The sequence below is a fragment of the Cornus florida genome, unplaced genomic scaffold (assembly GCF_030987335.1).
Source record: "Cornus florida cultivar Cherokee Brave unplaced genomic scaffold, ASM3098733v1 CherokeeBrave_3.0.0_Hap2_Chr03, whole genome shotgun sequence".
NCBI classification, from domain to species: Eukaryota; Viridiplantae; Streptophyta; class Magnoliopsida; order Cornales; family Cornaceae; genus Cornus; species Cornus florida.
In genome coordinates this window covers 51,884,328-51,905,239 of record NW_026775573.1, presented here as the reverse complement: position 1 = coordinate 51,905,239, position 20,912 = coordinate 51,884,328, and the positions used below count along the sequence as shown (strand labels likewise).

The 20,912-nt window shown below is 36.1% G+C and overlaps 1 protein-coding gene across 3 annotated transcripts; it reads left to right on the top strand.

Moving 5' to 3' along the window:
• The first annotated feature begins 244 nt into the window (after positions 1-244).
• On the top strand, positions 245-20,340 carry LOC132300515 (shaggy-related protein kinase kappa-like). 3 transcript variants are annotated; one of them, XM_059797624.1, is made up of 14 exons: positions 245-514; positions 621-681; positions 5,056-5,291; positions 5,470-5,562; positions 5,662-5,721; positions 5,814-6,086; positions 7,287-7,361; positions 15,361-15,417; positions 15,496-15,636; positions 15,741-15,791; positions 16,296-16,391; positions 18,613-18,696; positions 18,771-18,873; positions 19,988-20,340. In XM_059797624.1, the coding sequence occupies exons 3-14, from the start codon at positions 5,145-5,147 to the stop codon at positions 20,074-20,076; spliced, it is 1,269 nt and encodes a 422-aa protein (XP_059653607.1). In that variant the 5' UTR covers positions 245-514; positions 621-681; positions 5,056-5,144; the 3' UTR covers positions 20,077-20,340. The 3 variants fall into 3 exon arrangements, with proteins under 3 accessions (XP_059653607.1, XP_059653606.1, XP_059653608.1); XM_059797623.1 differs by having other exon boundaries at positions 246-514; positions 5,052-5,291; XM_059797625.1 differs by lacking the exon at positions 245-514 and having other exon boundaries at positions 532-681.
• Positions 20,341-20,912: the final 572 nt, after the last annotated feature.

Sequence of the window (20,912 nt, the reverse complement as noted above, 5' to 3'; positions counted from 1 at the left end):
CTAATAGTTCAAGGGAGTTTTTTGTAATTTTTATAATTCAGGGAGTTTCTTGCACATAACCTAATAGTTCAGGGAGATTTTTTGTAATTTTTATAGTTTAGAGGAATTTCTTGCACATACCTTAATAATTTAGGAGGGTTTAATGCACTCTACCCTTTATATTATCTAGAGTGTTCGAGATTTTACCTGACTAATTCAAACGCTTATCGAGTACAATTCGTCCTGAACTTGGAGGCTGGTCTTACCAACCTTCTCGGCTACGCCCTGGGACCATAATTCATGATGTTTGCTCATATTTTAGTAATAAACTCCAACAAAGTGATTGGTTCAGTTCACCGATCTTTGATGGTCCCAAAAACACCTAATTTTTTCTAACGGATATGTAACAATGTAAAACAAGACAAAACTTTGTCGAGAGAAGACTCCAACTGCTGAAAAGAGCACTCCTCGCTAGTACTAGCACCAGTACACACACTCACAGAAAGTGTAGAGAGAGAAAATCAAGACTGATAAGGTCAGCAGTTCCCGGCTTTCACTTTTGCTCACTCTCATATATATATATATATATATATAGATTATCAATCCATCTCAGAAAACTGTTTGTGAAATCTTACATCAAGGTTGCGGGAGCTCTCCGAAATGCACCAACTCTGTTTCGAATTCGATGCGAAATTCGTCCAGGTGAGTCGGAATCTACCCTACATGTATACTTATATGTAAATCAATGTTTGCATTTTATAATATTTGAAATTGATTTTTTATTTATTTGAGAATCGCTCTGCAAAAGGGAATCGATGTAGATTAACGGTTTTCTAGTCGAATTTTGTGTTGATTTGTAGTATTTCACCCTAGATTTGATCAGGATGTACATACATATATATACACACACGCGCACACTGAATTTTGAGCATTAATTTGATTCTTATTCAGGATTTTGTTGTAATATTTACTCTCTTTCAACATTCTCTCTCTATTTATTTGTGTGTGTTGATGGATTTGGATCCTCAGCTGTGAGTACTTTCCAGTGCACAGCAGAGGGCTGGGATTAAACCAGCAATAGTGGGTTCCACTGTTTGGTGAATCGCAGCCCTGCACTGTGTACCGGCAAGGAAGCACCGGTTTGTTAGAAATTTAGTATACAAAGACCAGGAATCTTACAATTAGCATATGTTTGGTTGCTGAGAATCTAACAGAAAAAGAAAAACATCTACTAAAACCCAAAAATAACCAAGTAAAAAATGGGTCTAAGTATTGTTGACCGGTTTTGAGAGGACACGTAGATTTAAGATATGGACTGGAGAAGTTGACAGTAGTTAATCAATAATAGAAAAGAAGAAAGTAGTCTTTCCCTGTTTTTCCTTTTATCTTTCGAACCACGGGTTGCCATTTTAGTTGTTATTACTTCGTTTTAAACCTACTTGTAATTATCAGTCCAACTTCAAGAGTAAAGGACTGTTAATTTGCAATAATTAGTTTAAGTTACATTAATTTCATGCCATCTTTATGTACATGTCTTATTACTTTATACATAACTTGGTAAAATTCGAAGTTCTCAATGATTTGCAATCTTCACGGGAGAGAGAGGTTATCCCTGCTTTCAACATTCACCCATATGTTATCAAATTGATTTGAGTCACTTAGACGTTTCACAAAACGAATGCCTGACTCCAAGTGGACTTTGACATGCACACTCATAGAATAGTCAAATAATTTCTACACTTATTGCTGGACAATTGAGTGATTAACCCTTTTAAATGAATTATGGTCATCTCTATTTGAAGTGGCAGCAATACGACATTGTAATGAACTGATGACAAGAAGAATAATTAACAAACTTGAAGATGAAATTGATCATCTCAATAAAGAGAAGCATACGGTGAATTACTTCAGCTTATAACTCCATGTTGCACAACAATTTATTGAATTGTGTAATGTGAAAAATTTGGCAATTTGATTATGCAATATGATGAATTGGAGATAAAATACATTGACTTGATGTTGAAAATTACCACTTCAATGGCGAAATGTACAGTCTAAGAAGGTATGGGTTTGACACAATACAGACAAACCATATGAAAATTTTCAAAAAAAGACAAGGACATGACATGAATATATAATAATAACAATAACAATAAATGATTTTTACTAAAATTATCAACATTTTTATGAATGTAATCACAAATGATTTTTACTAAAATTATCAACATTATCATGAATGTAATCACAAATTTATAGCTTAAAGTTAGTTGGATTTTTTTCTTCTTCTAAACTTCATATATATATATATATATTTTAATTAACCCAAAATATGTTTTAGAATAACATCAGAACCCTTTTTTTGAAAAAATAATTGCAAAACTACCATGCCATGTCCTGGAAGTGTCCATGATGTGTCCCAAGCACGCCCATTCCATGTCAACTAGGGAAGAAGATTTATAAATTATTGGACATTTCTAATCGTATCCGACACATGTTTGGTTGTGTTCTAAGCGTGCCCTGTTGGACACATGTCTGACATGGCCACGACACCCCTAGAGGAGTATTATATCAAATTGATTGCCACACCAAAAAGATTCGTCAACTTGGGGGTTAACTTGACCAAAATCTGGATGTGGAATTAAGTCACAATGATATAAGTGAGGAATCTGGGTGAAAAAGACCCCTGATAGTGATGTTGTTAATACACTTGGGGAACAAGACAAAAGTCGACCTAATAATTATGTGTTACTGGAGAAGCATGTCGTTTCCACGCATGGCTGAAGATTCTGTATAACTGAGTTTAAGCATACAGTTTAAGTTTTTGGTGTTGTGACATTTACTGAAGAATATAATGAATTGCAAAACCGATGGCTTATGTGGCTGTCAAGTCCCACATCCTTATTGGATTTCTAGAGCTCATCAAAAATGGTTTTGCCAGGTAACTTATGAAACGGACAGCGATTATTGATGAGGACAATATATATTGTTTTATTGTAGGTGTATTCTGATAGAAAACAAAAGGGCTATGCCTGTTTCTATAAGAAAAATGGCCGGAGAGAAGGGTCAGATATTTTGTACCTAATATTATCCATGAAGGCGGTCCTAAGCCCTGAATGAGGGTTGTGTTAGGTAGCCCGACTACCAGCATAAAACACTTTTGTTTGGGCCTTATATAATGAATTATAATAATCAAAAAATAGGATTCATGTAGCCGACTATAACTGATTTTATTATTGTGCATATACATTGATTTTCCAGTCTAACAACATTTTTTTTCTTTACCTTGATTATACATTGTCTTTCATGCAAAAATGCATGTGCACAATGGTGGTGAAACGTGACATAATCGTTGTTAATGGTTAGAATTAATAAGCTTTAATGCTATAGCAACTTAAATTTTAATGTACCAGCTGTTACTCATTAAATGATCTTTAAAATTCATTAAAATTTATTGAAAATCCAAATTTATGGGATTACGGGACTAAAGCATGCCCACATGTACATTTTAGTTGGACTTGGGTGAGGTTGAAACATATTCACAAGTTTAATGATCATTACATTACGTAAGTTGTTAAACCACCTGTTCGTTACACCACCACTATTACCATTTTGATGGCTTGGACACAATAAAATCATAAATTTTTATTGAAAATTTTTGATAGATGTGGATGTATTGTATCCATTGAGCAAATATATGTTGGATCAAGATTTGTTTTCCGGAGTACCAAAATTCGGTCAGACCTATGGTAATTCAGGCATGTTAAAAGATCATGCATTTGAAGTGGGGAAACCAATTGGACAAAATTAATCAACTGGTCAACCAAGTGGTTTGTAAGCTCGATGTGGAGAAGGCATACGACCATCTGAGTTGGAGCTTCCTGTTGTATGTTCTAGAGAGGATAGGTTTTGGTGAGAGGTGGAGGATGGATTTATTTTTGCATTTCCACAATGTGATTCTCAGTATTGGTGAACAGGGTTCTGACCAGGTTTTTTTGGTAGCTCGCAGGGGTTGAGGCAGGGGGACCCCTTGTCGCCTTTCCTATTTATTTCGCAAGGGGCAGTTGTGTAATTGTCTTATTCCTTTTAACAGCTTGGTGACAACAAGGTTCTATTTGCAATCTTCTATAGTCTAAGAAGCATGGATACGAACACAGGATGGGAGTATGACACAATACGCACACGGCAACAATCTCAAATTAGGATAATAATACTATATATTATTATATATAAAAAATAATAATTTTTGCTTATTTTATCTAAAATATGAGATAGTTTTGGCTTATTTTATCTAAATTATCATGAATGCAATCACTAATTAACAGCTTAAAGCTGCATAGATATTGTTTTTGTTTTCTTAAACTTTATATTATTTTTCTAATTAACCCATAATGTTAAAAAATTACATGAAACCCCTTTTAATTATAAAAGTAGTTACAAAAATTTCCCCCAATGTCCTGAAAGTGTCCTAGACGTGTCTCCGTTGTGTCCAACTATGAAAAGAAAATATTCAAATTATAGGACACTTCTAGCCATGCCGGACACGTGCCCTGCCGTGTCCCACGTGTTCGTGTCCAACAAGGCCACGACACTCCTATTGGATTGTCCGTGCTTCCTAGCTTATGGTTTAGGGGTTTTTTTTGTAGTATTGTGGGGAGGAGGGATGTTAATTGCGAAGGCATGATAATTCTAGACTTTTTTGCACTTTGCCCCATTCCAAAAATGAAACTTGGAAATATTAACTAACTAGAACATGCTAGGTTCATTTAAGACTCCATATAGGAAACTCAATAAAATTACTTGATCCATGATAAGGCCTTTGGATCGCTACTACCCGATGTCCAGCAGATTTTGAAATTACCAAAACACCATCACTAAATTTAAATTAAGAAAATATCAAAAAGTTGTTACGAGCATATACTTATTTAAAATAATTCATTTTGACCCAAAACATGCCTAAATAATGATAGAGATGCATCCCATATGAGATCCCTGATTTGCTATTTTCTTGTTTGCATGCTTTGCATTGAAATCATTTTTCTGTCTTTTGACTTTAAAATGTTTTGTTGTGTCAGGAAGACAGGTGCTTGGAGATGGAAAACCAAACCACAATGATCTATTTGGAGAGTAGCAAATATTAGCTTCTGTAATACTCATTAGGCATACTTATGGCATCTGCCAGCATAGGACATGGGAGAGTAGGCAGTTCTAGGGCCGTTCATGGCTACAAGGGGTCATCTAGTTCAATTGACTGGCTGGGAAGAGAGATGCTTGATATGAGATTGAGGGACAAGGTTGATCACGACGATGACAGAGTGAGCTTCTTGATTTTATTAGTTATTTATCTATTCATTTGTTCATGCTTGGTGATTTGTACTTTATGTATTTATAATTCAGTTGTTCAATGATCCTATGGATGAGTCTTACTCCTTAAAATATACTGTGTACTAAGCACCCGTGTGAATTGGGTCTACCCTGAAATAACTATTGCAGGATAGTGAACCAGATATAATTGACGGTGTGGGTGCTGAAGCAGGACATGTAATAAAAACGACTATTGGCGGTCGGGATGGTCAATCTAAGCAGGTCTGCAGAATCTTAATTCTTTTCACTTGGTGATGTGACCTTGATTTTTATGGTGAATGTCTTGCATCATCCACAACATATGAATTGTTTGGTTAACAGGTCATCAGTTACATAGCAGAACATGTGGTTGGGACTGGTTCCTTTGGTGTAGTTTTCCAAGTTAGTTGAGCTCTAACATTTGATACATGGAATTTTTGTTACTTTTGCCATTGTATGACATTGTTGGGATGATTTGAACTTACATGGTGCAGGCAAAATGCAGAGAGACTGGGGAAATTGTTGCTATCAAGAAGGTTCTCCAAGACAAGCGCTACAAGAATAGGGAGTTACAGATTATGCAAATGTTGGACCATCCTAATATTGTCGCCCTTAAGCATTGGTTTTATTCAACAACTGACAAGGAAGAGCTATACCTCAATCTTGTACTTGACTTCGTTCCTGAAACTGTTAACCGTATTGCGAAGCGCTACAACAGGATCAATGAGCGAATTCCTTTAATATATGTCAAACTCTACACCTATCAGGTACATATATCATTCTTTTTATTTTATTTTATTTTTAGATAGATGCAGTTTGTTGTCTTTTGAATTTCAATTTTTTTTTTAACTGTTATCGATGGACCTCTATGGAACTTAAGATCATTTTAGACTGATTGAAAATTAGCAACCAGCTGGTTCACCTATGTTGTGTGTGCACAAATCACATCTGTGAGTGTGTCTGTGCTTGTGAACGCATGTCTCTCTCGATGAAGTTAATGCTTTGAATCAGTATGATCAAATTATCATCTGAATGAGCTCACAGGCCTTCATTTTTCTCTAAGACTATGCAATGAAAATGTCTATACAATTTTAAATACAGATGTTCCCTCCTTGTTTTGATGGTCCCCAAGTCCACTGTTTTCGCCAACCTGTTACCATAGGTTTCTTAGGTTATTTAAGCAATATCTTATTAATGAAATGATTCAACAGGTAAAAGAGCAGTAAATGAGGAAGGCTTTTCCAAATTAATTCCTATTTAGAGGATCTCCCTCTCTCTCTCTCTCTCTCTCACACGCGCGTGCCCACACAGCACACTCGGACACAATTTTAGAATGATGTCACCTTGTAATGTCTGATGGAAGTTGTTAGTTTCATAATCATGGTCAATCAAAATTTAATTTAGGAACAGTAGTGCAATTGAAATTGCATTACATATTCTGCCTACTTGTCTTATAATGGATTCATTTTCTTGCTGGACTTCTGTCTGATATAAATTTTAGTTTAACCTTTTTCTTGCTGGTATCAGATGTCAAGGAATTTTTGACTTATCAAAGAAAAAAAAAAAAAAAATTGATGTCATGGAATTTTTATTCCTTCAAAAGTTAATATATTCTCCATATTATGCTCTAGCCTCTAAGAAAGAAGTTTAGACATCTCTCTTTGTGCTGCATTTTCAAACTTCATTTTGTGTGCATGTGCTACCTGCCATTTTTCCAAAAAAATGTGCCTGTTCAGAAATATAAATAAATAAATAAAATGTGTGCATATGCATATTATGCATTTTTCAATGAATTTGAGATTTCGGATTAAACAAACTATTCTTCAACGGATGTAAGCTCATCTGTAACAGTTCTTCTGTGGAACCGAAATGTCAATAACAAATGTTCTTTGACATGTATAAGCTCCATATGGAGTTTACCTTTTTATTGGTTTCTCATCTTTCATGGATTCTAATTTTGGGTGCAGATATGCAGGGCTCTTGCTTATATTCATAATCATATTGGTATTTGTCACCGCGACATCAAGCCTCAGAATATACTTGTAAGATTCTTCTTCTTTAAAATTGAGAATTTTGTACTTGTGATGCTTTGTGCATCTCACAGTCTATGACTTTCAACTATTCATATTTTATCTGATTTTACCGGTTGCATTGTGAGGGGATCGAACTGGTACCCAAAGCTCTGATACGTTGGAGTAAGCTATGCCCAATTAGATTCAGAGGGGTAGTGAATAGGTCTCTTACACACTTCTATAGTTTTTACTTAATTTCAGGTTTGACCAATTTAAACCAATTAATTAATCATGCTATGCAAATCATCATCTAATCAAACAATCCAAACCACAAAGCGACAAAGCAAAGTAAATAAAAAACACAGATTTACGTGGAAAACTTCAATGGAAAAAACCACAGGACCTAGTGCAGGCAGATCAAATCCACTATGAGAAGATTACAACTAGTTTACCTATATCCCTAGTTTACAACTAGCATACCAATATCCCTTTGGAAACTGCTTGTTACTTCTTAACATAGACTGATGTAAACTCTCCACTCGAGTCTCTAGGTCATCTACTTCGTCGACAGATCCGCTCCTCTCGCGATTCGCTTCTCTAACCTGTGATTTGGTCTTCAATAACAAGTCCTCCAATGATGTTGTGGTTGATCAATTTTCAAGTATTCAATGAAGCTCCTTGCTTTTGCTTTCATTTACCCAACATTGTAGGGTATTTTATGAAGAACCTCAATTGAGATTGAAGAATAAAACCATGTATAAGTTATTCTCTTTTGTTTTTCTTATGTTTAGAGATCCCTAGAACATATTTTTATAGTGTTGGAGTGATTTGGAATGTTTTGGATGAGTTCTGGAAAGTTTGGAAACCTTTTTGGACTTGGAAAGGTGCATTTTATTGACTGTGCGTGTCCATTTGATAGATCAACACCTTCTAGGTTTGATTCAATCAATTGAGCTTTTGCTTGAGTTATTATGGAGTAATTTCGACCAAAGGTTCGATCAATCGAGCCGCTACTTTGTATGCTTTGTTGAGGGTTTAAGCGGACTCAAAATTAGTCATATAATATGACATTGGAAATCTTATCGAGTTTAGTTCATGAATATATAAATCTCATAACAAGATTCCAAGTATTGTATTTTTTTATGATTTTTTCAAGATACCAAGGTCAACTTGGAATCCTTTTTGAAAGCAACTTTTATTGTGGTTTTCAACATAATCTCAACGTCTAAGCTTTCTAACCAACATTAAAGTAATCAACTTCATTCCTAATTAAATAGTATTTAACTTTAAACTTTATAATTGTATTAAAACTAATTAATAATTAGTTTTAATTCAACTCCAAATTTATTCAAGTTTTCTAATTTACTAAGTCAATTTTTAACCAATCTTTCATGATCAATTAGGACTTTCTCGATCACTTTAATTATTTATTAGTCACTCTGAATCCTATGGTATCTTAGTTCACTTCTTTATATTTTGTAATTGATGAAGCTTGATGTAAGATGTCGATGCAGTTTTTCAGCTCCATCTTTTTAATTTACAATCACAGCTTCAGTGTCAATGCGAACCTTCCCTTCTACTGAAGTGACACAACAGATAGAACATGACACAATTTTTGCTCATGGAATATCCCAACGCATGACCCTTTTTTCACACAATTTGGATTTGATCATGAAGAAATTCACGATGTAGTAGAAACTGAGGTTTTGATTAGAATTAATTTTATTTTACTTTTTGGACTAGGTTTTTTGATGTTACTCATATCAGGGATTTTTCGTTGAACACATATTTGTTAAGGCATTGGTAATCAACCATAACTTATTTTCGCGCTGGACTGCTGGTTGTATGGAAGGAGGGGTAAAAGATAAGCCAAAGTGACCATTTTCAGTACTTAGGGTCAATAATACAAAAGGATGGTGAGATAAATGGTGATATGATTAGTAGAATTAAAGCATGTTGAACAAAATGGAGACATATTGAGGTTTTATGCGATAAATAACAATTGAATTAAACAAAAAAAAATTATTGAACAGTTCTTTTCCTCTAGTTTTTTATGGAACGTTTATTTGGCCAACTATTTTATATTGTTCAGAGTGTTGGGTCTTAAACAAGAAACAGGAACAACGAATTAACGTGGCAGAAATAAGGATGTTAAGGTGGATGATAGGATGACTAGAGTGACTAGAAGAGATGGAGTTACTTATCAAAATGTGTGGGAGAAATTAGAGGTCCCTTTCAATGATAATTTATAAGATAAGTAAACATAGACTTAGGTGGTATGAATATATCCAAAGAAGATCTATAGATGTTCCTTTAAGAAGAGGGAGACAAAGTTGCATGGAAGGTAGAAGCCAAAGAGGATGACTGTAGTTAACATGGGATGAAATCATTATAAATGTTCTTAAAAAGCTATATAGAAAAGAATGGAAAAATAGAATTCATTAGGCCTGTTCAAAATCATGAGAGAGAGAGAGAGAGAGAGCAAACATTTACTTGTATATTCCACCCAAACCCTAATAAGCCTATGTAGGCTTATATAAAGGATACAAGACTGACTTAATAACACAAGGGCCCTACCAACTATATGTAATTACATAATGACCCAATATATATATATATATATATATATATATAAAACATTCTAACACTCCCCCTCAAGCTGGAGAATATATATCAAATAATCCCAGCTTGGAACAGATAGTTCTTAACCGGTTATAACCCAATGTTTTGGTAAACATATTAGCTAATTGATCTTCAGACTTCACGAATGGAGTAGAGTATTTTTTCTCGAATGAAGTGATAATCAACTTCAATATGTTTGGTCCTCTCATGAAACACAGGATTTGATGCAATGTGAACTGCTACTTAATTATCACAGAACAATGGAGTAGAAGCTTCAACTGTCGAACCAAGTTCTTTTAGAAAATGTTATATCCATGTCAACTCACTAGTGGTATGGGCCATTTCCCTATACTCAGCTTCAGCACTAGATCGAGCTACCACCGTTTGCTTTTTAGTTCGCCATGTAATAAGATTTCCTCCTACAAATGTGCAGTAGCCTGCAGTAGATCTCCTATCTGAAGGAGAACCAACCCAGTCAGCATCTGTAAAACCTTCCACCGTAAGATGACCATTTGATTTATATAGTAACCCAAAACCTGGAGCTTGCTTGAGATATCGGATAATCCGAAGAACAACAATCCAATGTGGCATTCTAGGGGCTCCCATGAACTAACTTACAACACTAATTGCATATGAAATATTAGGTCGAGTGATAGTGTGATAAATTAATTTCCTATCAAGGCGACGAAATCTGCCCGGGTCATTAAATAGATCACCCTCATCAGACACAAGTTTTGTATTTGAATCCATAGGAGCATCAACCGGACGACCACCCAACATACCTGTTTCTTCTAATAAGTCCAACACATATTTTCGTTGGGATAAAATTATATCCTTTTTGGATCTAGCAACTTCAATACCAAAGAAATACCTAAGTTTACCAAAGTCTTTAGTGTGGAATCGATATTGCAGAAACAACTTCAACTTAGCAATGCCTTCAGAATCATCACCTGTGATCACAACATCATCTACATACACCATAAGAAATATGAAGCCAGCTTTAATGCGCTGGTGAAATACCGAATGGTCGGTCTGACATCTGTTAAGACCAAATTTTAATGTCGCCTCAGAGAATTTTCCAAACCAAGCCCGTGGAAATTGTTTCAATCTGTAAAGGGCCTTTTTAAGGCGACAAATAGTGTGAAGATACTCCCCCTAAGCAACAAACCCAGGTGGTTGCTCCATATAAACCTCTTCTGCTAAGTCACCATGCAAAAAGGCATTTTTAACGTCTAACTAAAACAGAGGCCAATGTCTATTAGCAGCAAGAGAAATCAAACACGAATAGAAGAAATCTCAGCAATGGGGGCAAACGTCTCATCATAGTCAATACCATAAGTCTGGGTATAACCTTTGGCAACAAAACGTGCTTTTAAACGCTCAACGGACCCATCTGGAAGATACTTCACAGTATATACCCAGCGACAACCAATAGGTTTGGCACCTGGTGGTAATGGAACAAGATTCCACGTGCCATTCTGATGCAAAGCATCCATTTCATCTTGCATTGCTTTCCTCCAGCCCGAATCAGACAAAGCATCCTGCACAGTCTTAGGAACAAATGTAGTAGACAACTAAGAGGAAAAACATGAGAAGGATGGCGATAAGGAAGTATAAGAGACATAATGAGCAATGGGATGATTAGTGACACACGAGTGAGTACCTTTACGAAGTGCAATAGGTAAGGAATCAAACATAGTGGACTGTGTTGGATCCAAAGACTCTGAAGACGATGGAGGAGGCACGACAGCAGATGGCTTTGGTTTTCGAGTGTACACTTGTAACGGGGCAGGCGAAGGAGATCTAGGTTGAAGAGAAAGTGAGGGAAGAGGAACCGCAGGAAGAGGTGACTCAGGAGTGATATCAAGAAGTAAATCAGTATCTGAAAAATATGGGATGGGCTCACAGAAGGTTACATCCGCGCTAATAAAGTACCATTGAGAAACAGGACTATAGCAGCGATAACCTTTATGAGAACGAGAGTATCCAAGAAATGCACACTTCGTGGCACGTGGGTCTAGTTTATCAAAACCAGGACCAAGATTGTGGACAAAACATACACATCCAAAAACTTTAGGAGTAAGAGAAAACAAGGGAGAATCAGGAAATAAAATAGAATTTGGAGATTTGCCATCTAATACAGATGACGGCATACGGTTAATAAGATGACAGGCAGTAAGAAGAACATCACCCCAAAACCGTTTAGGCATACGCATATGAAACAAAAGAGCATGGGTTACTTCTAAGAGGTGTCGATTCTTACTTTCTGCGATTTGTTGAGGAGTATAAACACATGAATTTTGATGAATAATTCCTTTATCACTAAGATATGTATCAAAGGGGGTTGAAGAATATTCCTTAGCATTATTAGAATGTACAATACAAATTGGGTATCCAAACTGAGTTTTGATTTCTATTCGAAATTTTTGAAAAATTAAGAATAACTTAGAACAATCTTTCATCAGAAACAACCAAGTCAGGCGAGAATAATCATCCACAACTGTCATTAAATAATGAAATTAATTAATTGAAGAATGCTTTATTGGACCCCATACATTTTAATGAACCAAATGAAAAGGACTAGAGACACGATTATTAACCCTAGACTTAAAAGACACGCGATGGTGCTTACTAAGTTGACAAACTTCACATGACAAGAATTTCAAATGACTAAGACTAGGAACTTGACGTTGCAAAACTTGAAGTGACGGGTGACCAAGACGACAGTGCCACTGGAATGGAGATAGAGAAGATTGAAGAGCCACAGGATAAGGTTCCAAATCAAAGTAATATAAGCCACCAGCTTCATGTCCCGTACCAATCTTCTTCTTCGTCTTGAGATCCTGAAACACACAAGAAGTAGGATAAAATGTAACAGAGCACTGGAGAGATTTAGTAAGCTTACTGGTAGACATTAAATTAAGGGGAAACTGAGGAACATATAAAACGGACGAGAGAGACAAGGAATCACTAAGTTGAGTTGTCCCCAAACCTGAAACCTTAGTGGATGAACAATTAGCAAGAGTACCACTTTGAGAAGGAGGTACAGAATTAAAATCAGATAGAAGAGAAGAACATCTAGTCATATGATCAGATGCTCCAGTGTCAATGATCCAAGGACCGCGAGTGGAAGACAATAGACATGTGTGTGCATTACTTGACTAGGCAAAGGTAGCCGTGGAAGATGAATTAGATGCTTGCTTATAAGACAAAAACTGAGTATTCTCATCACGTGGAACAGGGACCATATTTGATTCAGTTACGTTGTGAGATCCAGAAGCAACACCATTCGGAGAGGAGGAAACTTGATTTGCATAACTAGATGGTTTGCCATGAAGGTCCCAACAAAAATTCATAGTATGATTAAAAAGGCCACAATGAGTACATTTTCGTGATTCCCTGCCACGGTCACTTCCTCCCCGTGAATCACGACCACCACGTGTGGAGCATCCCCCACGACCTTCACGGTAAGCATTATGTTCACCCTTTGAAACTACCAATGCTGAACGTTCACCACTCTGCCCAGTATTCAAATTTGAGGTGTCACTTGCAAGTGTAGCGCACTAAAGTCGAGAAAACACATCAGCAAGAGATGGAAGTGTGAGACTGCCCATAATCTGTGTACGAAAAGACTCATATGCTGATGACAAACCAGTAAGAAAACGGACAACATTAAAGTCCTCATGTTGTTATTGCATAGTTCGAACGTCAGCAGTAATGGGTTAATACATATTCAGCTCCTCACAGACTCCCATAACTTTGGAATAATACTCTTCTATACTGTGATTACCTTGTTCAAGATTGAAGTACTGCTTACAGGGCTCATAAACACTAGTGATATTACCTGTCGCAGAATACAATTGCTGCAATCTGTCCCATATCTCCTTGGCAGTATCCAAATAAAGTAAAGTTGAACTGATTTGGGGGTCAATACTGTTTAACATCACAGAGATGATCTGAGTATCTTCCTTTTCCCATGCATCAAAAGAAGCATCAGTTTCCTTGAGTTTATCTTTAGTTAGATGAGTATCAAGACCTCTACCTTTGAGAAAAATTGTAATAGATTTAGCCCACAGTATGTAATTCTTCCCATTGAGTTTAACTAAAGTCATGGGAGAATGAACATTGGATGTGGGAGAAAGCAAATCTGAACTGGATGTTATGTTGAACCCAGCAAAACAAAGAAGAAAAAGAATGCAGAATCTGTATTCTGGGCGAACCTGGAAAACGGGCTGGATCTGGGCGAACGGGCCGGATCTGAGCTATCCTAGGTTTAGTAAACCAGGGTTGGAATAGCTATCCCAGATTTAGTAAACCAGGGTTGGAATAGCATAACCGTATAGCCAAACACGGGTCTTCTTCTTCACACCTTCACAAATGCCGGTGAACAATGCAGCGGAGACGATGGTGACCCAATCACAAGCAATGGCCGAATCAATAGGCAGCAACCTCTGCAACTTCTGGCCAAAAAACGCGAATTGATAAACCTCACCTCTATAAATCAAGACGGTAGATGTCGGCGAGCTCGCTGACAACCAAAGAGGAGTTGCTGGTGGCGACGAACGAGGTAGAGACGATGACGAACAAGTTTTAGATCTGAAGACGACGAACGAGGCTTCAGATCTAATGACGGTGAACGAGGAGCTGTCGGCGACAACGAACGAGGCAGAGACACCAACACCACAATTGCGATTCCGATCTTATACAAGAACAACACAATTACAGACTCTCACACCCATGAATTCGTGTAGCTTTGATACCATGTTCAAAATCATGAGATAGAGAGAGAGAGAGGGAGAGAGCAGACATTTACTTGTATATTCCACCCAAACCCTAATAAGCCTATGTAGGCTTATATAAAGGATACAAGACTTAATAACACAGGGCCCTACCAAATTTATGTAATTACATAATGACCCAACATATATATATATATATATATATATATAAAACATTCTAACAAGGCCGACCCCCCATTCATATGGGATTGAGGCAAAGATGATGATGACAACCTAAAATAAGTTATTTACAAATGTATATTGTTAATGTTAAAACATATTATTGCCAGAATAAGATTCCAAAATTTTATAAACTTTTGTGTGAAGGGATACCAAAAGAATGATTTTAGAATGTATTATACTTTAGCATGTTATATATAATATAATAACATAAATTGGGAGCATTACTTGTCAAAATAAAAAATAAAAATAAATTGGGAGCATAGATTATTAATAGATTACAACTAAGTGAGATGTACTGTTGTGCCCATGGGTGCAGAAATGGGTGATGGTTTTAATTCCTCTAGATAGATCAATTTTTTGAAAGGTTTACTCAGCAACAGTATCTTGTTAATATCTCTAACAGTATCCTACGTTAAGAGACTGAATTGCTAAATTGTTTTGTCCAGGTGAATCCTCACACGCATCAGCTGAAACTTTGTGATTTTGGAAGTGCAAAAGTTCTGGTAAACTTTTTGTGCAGTATTGGCTATTGATGGTTGTATCTTGTTTCTTCACTTGAATTTAGTTTTCCATTTTGTCAGGTGAAAGGAGAACCCAATGTTTCCTACATCTGTTCAAGATATTATCGTGCCCCAGAACTCATATTTGGTGCCACTGAATATACAACTGCTATAGATATATGGTCTACAGGTTGTGTTATGGCCGAATTACTTCTTGGGCAGGTAGTTTAATTGTTTGATATGCATCTGTCAACTATCCTTGTTTCTAAAAATTTCAAATTATCCTTTTATAATTATTTATATATCTGAAACAACTTCTTATACAGCCTTTGTTTCCTGGAGAGAGTGGAGTTGATCAATTGGTTGAGATTATCAAGGTGAAATTATTTATCAATTGTTTCATATGTTTGTGAATTATCTGTACTAAGAAATTTTCTTCTTTGAGGCATTGGTTTGAACATTGAGTTAGTTATCATTTCTAGAACAGAAAGTAGTTGAGAGATGATGTCTATAGAAATTTTAAGCCAAAGCATTCAAATATTAAATCTTGGTACCATGTTAATATGTTATACACTTGCACATCATATAGAATTTTATTCACTCTGATGAAAACAGAAAACTGGAAGAAAAGAGAAAAAGAGGGAAAACAATGCGATGAAAACAGAAAACTGGAAGAAAAGAGAAAAAGAGGGAAAACAATGCTTTTAGCACTGTAAATACAGAAAAACAAAAAATGATTAGTGTTTAACCATGCAAAAGATGTACTGTTTAAGCATACAAAATTGCCAACAAATAATCACCAAATCTATTAAAAATTTGAAAACAGTGATGTATTCGAGCTATTCTCTTATGGAAACTTAAAATAATGATATTGTTTACAGGTTTTGGGTACACCTACAAGGGAGGAGATAAAATGCATGAACCCAAACTATACTGAATTTAAGTTCCCACAGATAAAGCCTCATCCATGGCACAAGGTATGCCCAATTACAGTATATTTTTGCCATTCTTAACTCATATGTTATGCTTATAACAGAATTTCTTTAATATGCATGAATCCAAACCATACTGAATTTAAGTTCCCACGAAAAAAGCCTCATCTGTGTATGTCCAATTACAATATCTTTTTGCCATTCTTTACTCGTATGTTCCATTCTTTACTCGTATGTTTCTTTATAACAGATTTTCTATAGGGAGTTGAAAAAGCTTGAGTAAGTTCTATTATAGTTTGTAACATTCCCTAATGAAGTCTAGCATCTAAGATTTGTTTGCTTAGTATTTACGCTCGTGTTGTTATGGTCCATGTGATGGCACATATGCTGTCAACTTGTATAGAGCCAACCAAGTGATTGGCAAAGTGAGCTGTCGTGGAGTTTGAAGAGGCTTTGAAGTCTAATGCTTAGGTAGCATGGAATATCGTTAGCTCAAACCACTTTGTAACTTTGGTGCCAAAACTGATTTGGAATTCGAAATCACTTAACGTAACATGTTTGCTGCAAAACAAGGTTCATGTTATATCAAATCTCTTACATAGCAGGCATAGGCCTGGAGAAGCAGGAAGAGTTATTTGAATCAAGTTAAAGGCTTTGTATGGGTGAGAGACAAGGCCAAGAAGAACCTGGACAGGGGCTACTGAAATGACTTGATGACCTACATATAGTGGAGGATATGGTTCAGAGTTTAACTCTTGATGGAGTTGAAGGTGGGAAAATCGTGTAGCAGACTCCGACTAGTTACAATTTGACGATTTATTTAGTTGCCTTGGGTTGTTATGTTTGGAGTCTTTCTGTGGATATGTCGTCCCCCTCACCTGGTTCCCAGTTGTTGCCCCATGGAATGTTGGGCAATTAGGAAACAACATATGCATAAAGTGTGGTAGTAATGCGAATGTTGAGATGGATGTGCGGTGAAATTAGAAAAGATAAAATTAAAAATGATCACATTCGTGAGATGATTGGAGTAGCATCAATTGGAGATAGAATGAGAGAAAATCGGTTTAGATGGCTCGGAAATGTGCACAAAAAGGCCTCAAGTGCACCAGCTAGGAAGACGGATATTGTCCGCATTAAGGGTATTACTAGGGGAAGAGGAAGACCAAAGTTGCAGGTAGAGTAAGGAAAGATGTGCCAACGTATGGTTTGACTGAGGCCATGACCTTAGAAAGGAATAGAAAATAGGATCCATGTAACCGACCCCAGGTACTCGGAAAAAAGGATTTGGCAGTGGTTGTAGTTGTAATGATTTTTATTGGTATAAAAATTGTACCGTGTGGAGAAATCAAACATGTAAGTGGTGAGGCAGAATTGTTTTTTAAAAGTGGGGTACTTTTTCTACTGACTAGTGCATCGGTTTATTGTCCAGTTTTGAGTGAAGTGGTTTACTTGGCACACAAGACGATTAAAAATTGTTAAAAAAGAATTGCCTAATCCTTTTTTGTCATGTCTACTGTTCCTTGACGACACGAAATTTACTTGTGTAGTATTCACTGGTAGATTTGTTGCATATATAAGGTCTTTATTACGTGATATAACAGTAAAATGATCCATGTGTGGCTGAGTAAATTTTCAGATATAAGGTCTTGACTCTGTTGGATATTCTGTGCTGCAATGTTGCAAGTGTTTTCTTGATCGGCTTTTTAAGTTTCACAACCTTTAGGCCCTTTGGGGATGCGGGGTAATTCAATGGGCAGACTTCATAAATGTTGGTTGTCTAAAGCACATTTGTCACATATTGATGTAAACAAAAAGGGACATCAGTGAAATTGGACTCAGGAACCTCATATTTAGTTCTTTAAGGAAAGGATTCGATATTGTATTCTCTGTTTGCATGTTCATTCCTAACTTTTTAAATGTGCATTAGTTGGATCAAGTTGATCAACTATGGTCCATGCATGCTTCATTCCACTGCTTTGACATGTAAAGCATTTTTTTCTCTTTCTCACTACTATCAACGGGGGATCAACATACGGGCCAAGGCCCTCTACACTATTGAAGTTCGTACCTTTTAAATGGCCTCAGTTTATCTTAGTTTTCTTTCCGCCCTTTAGCATCCATTTGAAATTCTGGCTCCACTCTGACTGCCATTGTGCTTATATGTGGATGTATAACTTGTTTTAAACTTGTATTGTTGAGCATTTGCCTTCAGATGGTATGTCCCTTTGCATGTGGGATTCACTGTGATCTTATTCTGATCTTCCAGGTCTTCCAGAAACGTTTACCTCCAGAAGCAGTGGACCTGGTCTGTAGGTTTTTCCAGTATTCCCCCAATTTGCGATGCACTGCTGTAAGTTAAACTTTCATACTTCATTAGAAAACCTGGTTGAAGAGGTATTGGTTTCTTATGTGATTGTACTGCAGTTGGAAGCATGCATTCACCCTTTCTTTGATGAATTGAGGGACCCAAATACTCGACTTCCAAATGGCCGCCCTCTTCCTCCATTGTTTAATTTCAAGCCTCAAGGTAACTTTTGCGTAATGCGTTATACAAAATTTATTTTAGTCTATTATGTCAATTTTTTTTATATATATTCAATTTTTATTTGCAATTATGCAAGATTCTGTTTATAATATATAAAGTAGAATCTCAAGTTCTAATGAAATTGTCTTGAGAAAGGAAGGTTGCTGTCTCCCTTAACTGTTAATAACCTGGTCTTTGTTGACTGGGCTTTGACTAGTTCTCTTAAATAGTTGTCCACCATTGGAATTCCCTGGTAGTGCTGCCAACATGCATGGAAAATATATTCCTTCCAGAGGCATCATCGTCTGAAAAGGAAGAATATGCTATCCCTGCTTAAGCCTGAAAAGTCACTCCTAAAAGGTCCGGTTGCTATTTTATGTCCATAGGCGTTTTATTACAAGCCAGCGTGTTGGTGAAACTAGTTTTGAGACCATGACAATCTCCCAGTTGTTTCTTAAAATGAAATCTCCCAGTAATGAAAATCACCATTGCTTGCTTCTTCGAGGTCTCGACGTCAATTTTCAACCTAGTAGTGCAATGGTCTTTCAATTGATAATATTGCTTAAATCTCACATTTGAAGAGGTCAAGTGGCAGTCTCATGCCCATAAAAGAATTTCTCTTAAAAGTCTTAAACGAGGATATACTCATATGGAGCATGACCAGCAAATTCTCTAGGATAAGACGCTTTGTTGTCTTTTATATAGGTATTTTTACTTGTTTCCTTTTTTTTGGGTCCTTGGTTTGTGCTAGTGAATTTTAGCATGGTATCGGATCCATTCATGGATATATGAATCTTTTTCAAAATTATTAGTAAAGATTATCATCATAGATTCATATAGCTGATGTAAATAGTCGGGATAAAGTTCTATTTAGAATGTAAATAGTCTGGACAATGTCCATCAGACAGATGCACTGGCAGAGAGATGGGTTTGTTTTGAGAAAACATTATGTTACATGGTTACACCTTGATCCATTATCAGTTCTTCATTAAAACAGCTGTGTCAACATTGTTCCAAAATTTAAGTATGTTCAGCACTTGATATTGTTTTCATTCAAAACTTTTTTTATTCTAACTTGGTTTCTAATGCCTATAAGAACTTGTATTCTTTTTGACAGAGCTTTTAGGCATCTCGACTGAAACTGTCCATCGGCTGATTCCGGATCATGCTCGAAAGCACAATTTGTTCATGGCTCTGAACGACTAGCAACTGTTCGGTATTTCTCGTCTTCTACATGCCTTGCAGCAATAGTCTGTCGGCCTTGTGTCATATGTAAAGTGTAAAATCAGTTGCTCCACGTATTTATCTTTCGAAGTAAAATTTGCAAATGGAGTAACCAGGATCACCACAAGAAGTGAGGCTCTGAAATTGAGTGTTAATGAATGTTTTCTTTTTTCTTTTTCTTTTTCCACACTACAGGATGAGAATGTATTTATTTTCACCTTAGATAATGTATTCTGTTTCAGCAAATCTTTCTCCATTACCCTGTGTAGGTGGGACCGGCTTTAAACTATTATTATGTTGGTTATTAAGAAAAAAAGTTTAAACAGTACAGAAATGTTGAGCCGGATAATCAAAGGGTATAATAATAAACTCACTTTTTCATACTTTAGAAAGGGGGTACGAGGGCAAAATTGGTTGAGGTTTAATATGAGAGCAATAAATTGAAATCTTAGACTGTGACAACATTTAGCCCTAATAATAATAATAATACTAATAGTAAAATAATAAAAATAAATTGCTTAATTGCAAGATATGTGAATCACTTTTAGAATCCCGTTCTTGCGAATTAGTCATAAGAATAAAAATAATAACAATAATAATAATAATAATAATAAATTGCTTGATAAGTTGGTTGATCGGGAGGGTACATATTGTAATGTTTTGTATAGATGAGAGGTTGATTTGCAACCCCAAAGAGTTCATGGGGTTATTCCACTTTTGGTGATAGTGTTGGATTTTTTTTTACACTTTTGCCTTTATTTATTTATTTATTTCGATGAACACATAATATATGTACAACGTGTGCAAATAAGACTGTC

Bases quoted from the DNA above. Each gene is read 5' to 3' on its own strand.
- LOC132300515 (XM_059797624.1), top strand. From the start codon at position 5,145: ATGGCATCTGCCAGCATAGGACATGGGAGAGTAGGCAGTTCTAGGGCC. The intron at 16,392-18,612 runs GTATGCCCAATT...CTGATCTTCCAG, and splicing joins AGCCTCATCCATGGCACAAG to GTCTTCCAGAAACGTTTACC. The intron at 18,697-18,770 runs GTAAGTTAAACT...ATTGTACTGCAG, and splicing joins CCAATTTGCGATGCACTGCT to TTGGAAGCATGCATTCACCC.